Here is a 12,034-nt window from a genome sequence, read left to right as displayed (position 1 = left end):
AAAATTTCACAAGGTAGCATCAAGGTTTTAATTTATTCATATCATAGCCGAAAAGAACAAAAATACACTTAATTTTTGTTAATTAATATCGAATTAGAAGTTTAAAATCTCTATATTACTGTATTTTTGTCTTTTTAGGTTGACTAAATGAAAATTTTAATTTTAATGTGTGAATTTTGAGAAAAAAAAGTGTAAATCACTCCCTTCTCATCATAGGTTGATGTTACTATGTAAAATAATCCTTTAATTAGTCGTAAAATATTAATGTTAATATGAGGTCATAAAATATTAGTTTGTTAAAAGTGTTAAAAAGAAAATTCCAAGAAAAACTAATTTGTTGAATTAAAGACTACAAAAACAAAAGACAAAAGCTAACAAATACATGCTTGTAGAGGACATTTAAAGAATAAATATGAAGTAAATGTAATTTGATATAAATTTAAAATTTTATGCTACAGTGCTAACATAATTAAAAATTTAAAATAATTTTTAAAATATTAATGTTATTTGACAATGATTTATACTCCCTCCTCTTTTCGTTCTTTTTGATTTTTCCTATTTATTTTTTGCACAGTTTTCAATTATATATTTTAATATTTTTAAATATATATAATAAAAATTTATAAAAAATACATAATAAAAAAGTATACATCAAGACGAATCTAATAGGATTTCACACATATATATTTTATCTTTAAAGTAGAAGTATGTCTCAAAAATCTAAATTAAATTTCTCTTTTCTTAAAGTGAAATATTCTAAGTGAGAATTACGTTTAGAGAATTTATTAGCAAACCCTTTAATTAATGAGTATATAATCTACATTAGTGACAAAAACAAGGAAACAAAATGGCAATTAAGTCTAATACTATAATTATGCCATTAATCCATCTGTCAACACCGAAAATAAAACCTGTAATTTCTCTATTCTCACTCATTCCAAAGAAAACCAAAAATCTTTCCAACTGTTTTATTCTTTTATAGTCACACCATTCATTCTCACATGGCAACAAAATTGTTTCCAAAACAATATATTTAATGCCTATAATTTCACCTTACTCCAACTTCATCCATTACTACTTTAAACCCAATGACATCCACATAACTCATACTTCTTGGTCCAATAACTCAAATTTGACCCATACATTTTACTAATTAACGTGTTTCACTATTAGTTATTTATTGACTCATCACTCATTCACTTCAGTTATTTGATCAGTTAATAGCATTAATTTTTTATTAGCTATAAAGTCAACTGTATATACAAATTATTTAAGAAGTCTTTATTAAAATTTGTTTTTACTATTGGTCGTTTATCTAATTAATTACTTTTTTTTAAAATTATCTAAGTAATCACTTTAACACGCTAAATATAGATTGAACTAATTTAACAATTTGTAATTTTTTATCCAAATTGTCAAGCCCAATTCATGTACACATCATAGATACACATAGACACATGTCAAAAATCAGTAGGCTAGCACGGTAGATACTCTGGAACGCGAAGCAGAGAATTGAACATATTATAAAAGGGCCCCACAATCACCACCAATAATTGATCATTCTCTATATCCTCTCTGTATTCTTGCTGGCACTCCCCCCTTTCTCTCTCCTCCCCCTCTTCTTCTCTCTTCATCTTCCCCTGTTTTTCTTTCCCCCATTTTCCCCAATCCATTCCTCTGTTCCTTTCTATCACTAAAAAAAAATTCCTTAAACCCTAAAACCAAAAACCCTTTTTTTATATGAAATCAATATAAAAAATTCATAAAAAATATGTCAATCAAACAATATTATTATTATTTTATAGTATGGTTTTTTATAACCATCATAGTAAAAGCAGAAACTGGTTCAAAATCAATATACCAAGTATTAGAATCCAAAGGATTACCTTCTGGGCTTTTCCCAAAAGGGGTTACAAATTATACAGTTGATGATGATGGGAATTTTGAGGTTTATTTAGATCAAGCTTGTGATGCTAAATTTGAGAGTGAAATACACTATGAAAAGAATGTTTCTGGGCAGCTTAGTTTTGGGCAGATCGGAAATTTGTCGGGTATTTCTGCTCAAGATCTGTTTTTATGGTTTCCGGTTAAAGAAATTCGGGTCGACATACCAAGTTCTGGTGTTATTTATTTTGATGTGGGTGTTGTTTATAAACAATTCTCTGTTTCTTTATTTGAAACACCGAGAGATTGTGTTGCTGCTACTCATCCTCTTGAAGTTTTGAAACCTTCACCTATCATTGCCAATGTTCTTGCTAAAGTATGATTTTTTTTTCTATGAATTATTTTTATTCGGGTGGTCTTGGTTGAGACCGTTTATATGGACCCATATAATTAATTAGCTTATTTTTTTAATTGATCACTTTAATGCACTTAATATACGTGGTTTAGCCTAATAGAGATGATTTCACTCTGAAATCTGATCGTTTAAGAATTTGTGATTATTGTTTGCATTTGTATTTTCTCGTTCTAATGAGTTTGCTACTTACATAATGAGTAATTTGATTAAAAATATTATAAATATTAAATTGTGTAATTAACACAATATAAGTGTAACTGTTTGGCTAACCTTAAATTAATTTTTTTTTTAATTGGTCTATTGGTCGAAATTATTTCTTTTATCATTATTTAATATCAATAAACAAACAATCGAAGATCATTAATGGTGGACTTGGTAAAAGCATGTTGTCCATGTGGGTTTTCTTGTCAATTTTTGGGGGAAAAGTGTGAAGCATTTTGATGTTTTTGGTTGAAGGAGCAAGAAAAAGTGGACAACTTTGTGCTTTAAGTGAAGTTAATCTAGTTGTCAACTTGCAAACATGACTAAATATTACAAAAGTAAAGTAGAACATGTTTTTTTAGGGATTTCATTGACTATGAATGTTACCAAAATAGGAGTTAAGTATAAATGTTAGTGGCATGGACCTTTCAAGTTGTTAACATGTACGCAATTTTTTTTTTACTTTTACTGGTAATTTATTTGTACTCCATCATCTTTGCTAACAATTACTATATTTTACGCTGATTTGTTTTAATTTATGTAGCGGATCACATATAGTTGTCAATAATACATACATTAATGAAATTTCTATGTTATTTACAGAAATTGGAAGGAATTCTACGGTATAGCTTGAATTGGTGGAAGAATATTGCAGAAGAAGTTATGTAGATTTTTTCCATAAGTTTGTGGAACAAATTCAATCAAGTGTGACTGGGTCTTAATTAGAAGGATTTTCGGTTAATAGATGTGTGTCTATGATCCAGTGTCCTTTGCTTGCAGTTTTCTGTATATTCAACGACAGAGTGTTGGCGAACTAGTTCTTAATCTTCTTTGTCTAAATCAATTTTGGCCGTTTGAAGAATTTTTGATTATCGAGTAAATATGGGGAAGAAATCAATCAAGGAGACCTCGAAATCGCAACAACGGAATGAGAAGAGCAAAATGTTAGTTGCGGTTCGCTCAATCGTCTTGCCAAAGATTGATCTGTATGTTTACAAATTCTTAAGCTCATTGAGCAGATGTTCATTCTAAGTCTCCTCATTGTAGTGTCAATATTTAGTTCTTGAGAAAATAAAGTTTATACATGAATCATAATCATCTTTATAGTAGTTATAATAATGAAGTAAATGAATAAGTATGTAGATCATTCTTGTGCAATTCTATTCATTTTGATTCCATATCAATAAGAAACAAGCTCTTTGATGTTCTTTGTATATGTTGTATAATCTTTCATGTGTACAATTATTGTTACTATTAGTGTATAATACTCATTTTTGTTACTTGTGCTAATCAATGTTTCAACCATATATTTTTAGTTTTTGATCACGTATTATAATGTAGTACTGCAATAAGAGTAGTTCAGTATTGAGCTCAACTAAAAGTTTCGTCCCACAGTTCTAATCTCAACAATGTTATATATACACTCCATCATGCATTTTATATTTGTATGAAGTTGCGGTTATCAGTCGAAAGCATTTTCTTTGTTATTACTTATTACAAATTTAAAAAAGCAGTGTACTTTCAGATATTTTTAATCAGATTTAAATTGAATGTAACATAATTTATTTTACGTCATATTGTCTCTAAATCCGCTTATGTATGACCTGAATTTAATTGGAGTTTTCTCTGTTAAGTTTCTGATTGCTAAGATTGTGCTTGATTTTAGATTATTGAAGAGTTATCACGAAATTTCTGAGAAAAACAAATCAAATTGATAAGCTTGAATATTTTGTTGTTTTGTTGGTGTGACCCACTTAGTAGGCTCATTAGCCTCATTCATTCATGAATAAGTATGTCTTACCTGTATTGTTCTCACCTATACGTAGTGAATTTCACACGGTATCATATTCAGCCCCTAGTTTCTCATTATACGTTCGGTGGATATTTGTACTCGGCAGTCATGAGATAAGTAGAGATACTAAAGTTGAAAGAGAAAGGAATTATTTTAGGTAAATGTTTTTCAATAATTTGGGTTCATAATTTAAAATAGTTGAGTAATTAAAAATGGATGGTGACTACTAAAATATAATGAGATCAAGATGTGTTTTCAAGGCTCAAATATAAATTTTATTGGACGATCATTAGACCGACGTTATTATATGGGTCAGAATGTTATATTATTTTGTTTTAGAAGTAATTATAGTAATTTGAACATGAGAGTAGCGAAAATGCTAATGTTTTGATGGAGGATCAAATATAAATTGAGTGAATAGTTTGAAACGAAGATATAAGAATGAGTTTAGGAGTCACAATTATTAAAAAGAAGATAAAAAGAGTCGTTTAAGATGGTTTATATATTAGAAAAGACGGTATATTAGTGAATTAGTAAAGAGGATGGAAAGTTTGAACTTGGGGAGTTAATATAGGGGGAGGAAGAAGTAATGGCTTGAAAAATAAGAATGGAAAATGATATGAATGGAGAATATTCATCAAGACAATCATTAGAATTGATTTTTCAGTTTATATGGCGGACACCAATCTATTAAAGAGCAAAAGTACTAGTAATATTCTCCCTTCACTCTCATATTGCACACATTAATATAATATAGACGCATTTTAGTAGACAGGTAATTAAGTTGGAGAATAAGACAAAAAATAAGTGAATAATAGAAATGAGTTTACATTAAGATTAAAAGAGAAATTAAGTTGTGGATTAAAAAAAAAAAAAGTGAGACTGTTGCCAAATAAATAATGCAAAATTAATAAGATAAACTATAATGAAAAGTGATACTAAGTTATGATAGTTATAGCCATATAGAGAAGTTTATATTTTAGTTTTGCCTTTGTTGTATTATACTTAGAATCATAATAACCTTTTCCTACAAAGCATTTCACAATAGTTACAAGTAATCAGGAGGGGAGGTAATATCATCTAATTTGAACCCTATGTTACCACATGTAGGAAAATGGACTACTTTTTTTACCCTGCTTCAAAGTATTATGTTATTCGTAAAGATTCTTGATCGTGAGTTGACTTAAAAGATAAATATACGCAAAAAGAGAATAAAACCTACAAGCTTGGTTAATTTGAGACAAAATTACTACTTGATAAAAGGGTGATGTACTAGGACTAATAATATAAATATACTTTCTCTGATCCTCTAAGATAACATTATTCAACTGGTTGTGAAACATGAAATTATTAAATACTTATCCGTTACATAATACTTGCATATATTATCTTTTATAGTTGTTTCGCAATATTTACACTTTTTTCATCTATAAAATAAATAAAAAAAATAAATAAAAAAATGAGACAATAACTTGAAATGAATTGAGTATTAGATACTTCGTCTATTAGTAACTTTGTCTCTATTGTATTCTTATTTATTAAATTTTTTTTTACCTAACATCAGAACAGGTAAAATTAAAAAAAAGGAATTGAAATGAGTGAACGAATTTGTTAAATCTTATGTCATGATTTAAAAGTGTAATTCAGAAAATGTAGGTATATGAAAAAACTTGGTAAAAGCAAATGTGGAGTTGTGAAAAAATGGCTGGATATAAGTTAGTGCTTATCTTGCTCACATGATAAGCACAGAGTAAAGAAAGAGAAAGAGAAGCAGTCAACTGCTTACTTTTTACTGATTAGTCTTAGTGGCTCTCTCTCTCTCTCTCTCTCTCTCTATCTCTCTGGTCCTTGAGACCTTTGCTCATGATTTCTCAACTTGTGGGAAGATCACTATATTTCACTTTGAATTTGCTTTGAATTACTGTCTTCTTATCTAGTACTGCTACTCCTACCGCAAAACTATGCACACTAACAAATATTTTTCCCCAAATTATAAAAAATTAACATTATAAAAATATTCAATTAGACAATTCAAATAAGATTTCACTTGATTATATTATTTTTTACTCATTAGCCACAACTTGAACGATTAATAATAGCCATAATCGTAATATAACAAACATTTCAGAACGGAAGAAATAAATAATCTTTGGTGATTGGTATTTTTAGATGTTTCATTTGACTACTCAAAACTCAAAAGTATTGTTTGTTTTTATTGACTTCTGAGCTAATTGGTTAAGTTAATTATTTAATTATTAAAATTTTTGATATAATTAATGATGGTGATCTTACTGTTTGTTGGAGAAAAAGTTGAACATACAAGCAAAACACATGTATCAAAAACCTCATCAAATTAGTTTTTTCATTTTTGTTTAAAAGTCATTATTTGAGCTAGCTGAAAAGTCATTTATCTTGTAGTATTCTTATTTTTTATTATCTTTTAACCAACAAATAAGACAAATTAAAAGCCACAAGGGCAACCATAGAAACAAACGGAAAAACTATTTTACTAAACAACTCCAATATCTTTGTATTTTTATGTTTGATACATTGTACAATATAATAAAAGAGTTCAAAAATTATAAATGACAAACTCTTAAAGACTTTGCCAAATAGATTTATTTGATAAGTTAGAATTGATTACTTGGCACTTTATTTTCCTAAATTAACATGATTCTAAATTTGGGTATGTATTTAAAAGATCTTATAACATTAATTCTTTAAACCTAAATAAAATTTTAAGATTAAGAAATATTTATATACTTTTCTTAAATAAATAAATATTTTTTATGCATCCAATCATACAATATAATAAAAGAGTTGGAAAATGACAAATGACAAACTCTTAAAGACTTTGCCAAATGGATGTATTTAATAGGTTATAATTGATTACTTGGCACTTTATTTTCTTAAATTAACATGATGCTAAATTTTGATATTTATTTAAAAGATTTTATAACATTAATTCTTTAAACCTAAATAAGAATTTAAAAAGATTAAGAAATATTAATATATATACTTTTCTTAAATATATAAAGATTTTTTTATGCATCCAATCATACAATATAGCGAAAGAGTTGGAAAATGACAAATATCAAACTCTTAAAAAACATTGCCAAATGGATTTATTTAATAGGTTAGAATTTTCACTTGGCACTTTATTTTCCTATATTAACATGATGCTAAATTTGAGTATGTGTTTAAAAGATTTTATAACATTAATTCTGTAAACCTAAATAAGATTTTAAAAAATTTAAGAAATATTTATATAATTTTCTTAAATAAATGAATATTTGTTTTTGCATCCAATCAATTAATAAATGTAAATATTTTATAATGACACATGATAATAGAAAAATATAATATTTTATTAAATTGCCATGTGTAATCATAAAATAGACACCTAAGGAGCTAGGTGGTTAGATGATTAATATAATGTAATGCGCTCGATACATAACTAAATGTACACAAAGCTAAACGTATCATACATGCAATATTGAGTTAGAAAAATAAAATTTAGTGCAATGCATTTGATATTGAATATGTGCATATAATTGCTCATTATGTTTACTCAAGATTCATATATGTATTAGTCAATTATGTTGTTATTTTCTTTTTATTTCGCACTTGCTTAGTGATTGAAACAAAATTAAAATGTTAAACCATTGAACTAACACAAACATGCATTGCACGGGCAATTAAACAATTTTTAGAAAAAAATAACAATTTATAATATATATTTTATTTTTATTTATTCTTTAAATTAGACATTTTCTATTTTTTTAATAACTAAGATTAAGATAACAATATATATATATTTAAATTACGTAGATGATGTTAAAACATTGAGAAAAACATATATGTTGAGAACTAAAGACAGTGAGGGAAAATTTTATTAATAAATACAACGACATAAGAAGAATAAACTAAAAAAGTGTGACAAATTTTAAAGAATAAAAAAAATACTTTTAATTTTTAACGATGATCTCACATGTTCCATATGAAATTCAATTGTAAATGGAAAAATCAAATACTATGTGCCTGTTAAAAATAGTTGTTTTATGATGATTTCTATTACCTTGTTTACATTATTATTTTAAAAGAACAAATTTTAAAATTAGACTAGAAACCAAAAAAAATCATATTGTGAATTATTTATCTTCTTGGGGGACAAGATCTAGGATACAGCTTTGTTGACAATGGCCAATTCGTAAATACATATATTTTGTTTATGATTAGATTATTTTTGAACTAAAAATATACATAAAATTATTGTTTTTATTTTCTTTGGGGACAGGATCTAAAATACAGCTTCGATGATAGGGCCATATAATGGGAATTATGCAAGTCACATGGGCTGTGAATGTTTTTTCCCTACAAGACAAGAACTATATGTTGCAAATGCAAACTCCTCCAATTTTTATTATTTGTAAATCATTTAATTTATATATTCTTGACATATTGTGTGTATTTATTCACTCCTTAACTTATATTTGAAACAAATAGTCCCACAAATTTTACTATATAGGAATGTTATGCAATTCACTAGGTCAATTATAGTTAAGTGTGTGCATTTTTCACTACAGGGGTGTATGTATGATCTACCTGCTATTCTTTTTTCCTCCCGTACTCTAACTTGTGCGGGATATTGGGTTGATGACTCTAACTTTGACTCAAACTTCGAATACTATCAGTTTATTAAAATTATTTTTTTTTATTTAACATTTGATTAGTTGAGACTATTGAATAAATTTGGATTAGTTTAATTCTATTTGGTTAAGCAAAAAAGTCTTCACTTTAGTTTTATTATGCCTTATTAGTGTATGTATAGAGGTTGGTGAAGTCAAGATCTTTAGCTTTTGATCTGGACATTTTTATGTGGCTGTGATCATTTTTCAACCAAAAACAATTAAAATTAAAAGTTTAGTTTGTTGTAATTTATCAACTGCTTGAATTATACGTATATAATATACGGTAGATATCTAGTGTATGTATAAAGTTTACCTAATGTCATATTAATCAAATATTTATCTCTAATCAAATACTCTTAGTTATATCACATAACCTTATATATAATCCTTTCTTATTTTTATCATGCTGTCATGGACATCATCAACAAAATATATATATATATATATATATATATATATATATATATATATATATATATATATATATATATATTATCGTCAGTTTAGATGACATTAAATATTTATAAGAATTTCCTTTGTCTTTATAAATTTATTGTACTTATAGTAATATTTTAATAAAAAAATAAAATAGAATATGTATATTTTTATATTTCGTTTGTATCCTAATGATATTTAACATAAGTATTTTGTTTTAGACAAATACAATTTACTTTATATGCATAGATTCACGTCTTATTTTATGAGGCTAATTTGTATGTTTAATAAACACTATATAGGGTTATTATGAATTTTTGATACTTGCACTTTTACCTACGACTAAAGAATCCATACACAAAATGAAGAATTAGAATTTATTATTAGGATAACCGGTGAGATTCAAATCCTTATTACAAGTGTAAATAAAAAACTTTGAATCTACGGAATAACCCATGACTCCTCCCATACTTTTTAGCCTTTAATTTAGGAGTTATTCTACTCTCTCTTTGTCCATACATTACACGATGACATTAACTGCAAACATCAATAAAATTAAGAAGATGATCAAAGAGTACGAACTTTTATTTTTCAAATGTTAGGTTTAATTATATTTGACAATTAGGCAATTAATTAATAAAGGTGAAATTTCAACAACTTTCCTAACCAAATCAAGTCTAACGTACATCAATCATTATTAACAATTTCTTCATTATTAGGACTGTTTAGGTGAATTCGTCTTGTTAGTGGCACAAGCAAATAGGCTTTTTAGGGGAATGCTCAACAATCTTGGACTTGAAAAAGATCATGGGTTTCTATTAACTAAGTTAGTACCGTAGAAAATTATAATACGAAAATAAGACTGATTTGAGTTTTAAATACTTGGTTTGTATTAATTTATCAATGAGAGGAACACCTCTATTTATACATGAGATTAGGACTAAAAATAAGAAAACAAAATATTAACCTAAATCTAAATAATAGGAAACAAAATAACCTTAATATCCTAAATATTAAAAAAGATCTTATCTTCTTCAAAACATAACATTCTGAAATAATAATATCTTTATTTTATTCTACTTTTTATTTTCCTACAAGTACATATGTTAAATGAGGGCGTGGAAAAAAAAATTTAAATTAAACATTTTGAAGCCTCATGTTTTAAATTGATTGCGCGCATTTCTCCTACCCTCTTCGTTCCTTGAAGATATGGGTATGATCTGTCTGCTATCTTTCCTTCAAACCCTGAATTTATGCGAAACACTGGGCTGATGACTATGACCATAACCATGACCATGATCATTTTAAAGCCTCAAATATTTGCCTAAATGTTTAATTGAATTGAATTATTGACATGAGTTACTAGTTAGAATTTCATCCATCTTTTTTCCTTGTAAGATATTTGAAGACATATATAAAAGATGCATGTGTTACACTTATGTAGTTCTAGGCTTCTAGCCTAACATGTTCCTGTGACGAGACATTATTGATTATAAATTATATTATATAAGAAATCTTGAATCCTTAAATATTAGGTGGAAATGGTCCTTTATAATAGCGAATGTTGGGTGAAATATTATAATAGTAAAAGTTTTTTATTTTATAAACTTGAGTTAAAAAGAAAAACAATTAATTTATAGGGTTTGAGTCTTGGTATTATAATTATAAAAGTATTAATTTTATCATTCAGATGATTATTATTGTGTAGTTTTTAAAGGTGTCATTATATAAATATTGTTAATATGGCTCAAATATTACTAGCCCCAAAATTTATTATATGCTAAGATAAACAATAATTGTTTATGTAAAGCTATCACATAATGTTGTTGTTGGATTAACAACGATGTGTATGTGCAACAAATGAAGATATTTCCTGATTTGGTGAAACAGTTTCCATGTGCCATGAAGATAGGTGATGGTGATGGTAGCTTTGACAATAATGTCTTATAATACGCATATAAGTACGTCGTACACGAGCCGTCCGATGCTGAGCTACCTTGCTTAAAATCAACGGTGCAAAATGAGGAAAAGAATAACTCTATGATTTAGGTGCTACTTAATTTGTTTGTTAATTTTGAAAGCTGCTAAGTGAAGTGTAGTAAAAAGAGCTGGTTGACTTAGTCTAGTATTATCCTTTTGAGGTCTTTCTTACAAGAGAAGAGAAGAACTTTTAGCTAATGATTGGAAACTTTTTTACTTTACTTTGTTCGACTCAATAAGTGTGGAAGTGGGTAGTAAAATCTTAGTATACATAACTTACTTTTATATATGTCCTAACACAATTTAAATATTGTTTTTTAATGTTATATGTTATACTATTTAATATTAATATGATTTTAAAAGAAATAAAAAGGACCATAACATAAACAGAAATAAATATATATTCCTTTCGGTCCTAAAAATAATAGAATAATGCGTAAAAGATAAAAAGCTTAATGATGGTATGTTGTGATCTACAAATAAATAAATAAATAAGTTTACACTTAAATGTTACATTGATTATATGTTGAAAATCATTTGTCTAGATATTGCAACTTCCTTGTATAGATATTTTTTGAATCTAAAAAATCATTAAATTTCTTAGACATATATGGCAATTCTATTTTATATCAATTC

General features: G+C 26.8%; 1 protein-coding gene across 1 annotated transcript; it reads left to right on the top strand.

Annotated features, from left to right (window-relative positions):
• The first annotated feature begins 1,504 nt into the window (after positions 1-1,504).
• LOC130798300 (uncharacterized protein At5g01610-like) lies at positions 1,505-3,714 on the top strand. Its single transcript, XM_057661231.1, has 2 exons — positions 1,505-2,260; positions 3,104-3,714. The coding sequence occupies exons 1-2, from the start codon at positions 1,772-1,774 to the stop codon at positions 3,167-3,169; spliced, it is 555 nt and encodes a 184-aa protein (XP_057517214.1). The 5' UTR covers positions 1,505-1,771; the 3' UTR covers positions 3,170-3,714.
• Positions 3,715-12,034: the final 8,320 nt, after the last annotated feature.

This window comes from Amaranthus tricolor, chromosome 13 (genome assembly GCF_026212465.1).
Source record: "Amaranthus tricolor cultivar Red isolate AtriRed21 chromosome 13, ASM2621246v1, whole genome shotgun sequence".
NCBI classification, from domain to species: Eukaryota; Viridiplantae; Streptophyta; class Magnoliopsida; order Caryophyllales; family Amaranthaceae; genus Amaranthus; species Amaranthus tricolor.
The sequence above is the reverse complement of the archived record's forward strand: the minus strand, read 5'-3'. Positions and strand labels throughout refer to the sequence as shown.

Coding starts and splice junctions, on each gene's coding strand:
- LOC130798300 (XM_057661231.1), top strand. CDS start 1,772: ATGTCAATCAAACAATATTATTATTATTTTATAGTATGGTTTTTTATA. Junction 2,261..3,103: donor TTGCCAATGTTCTTGCTAAA/GTATGATTTTTT, acceptor TGTTATTTACAG/AAATTGGAAGGAATTCTACG.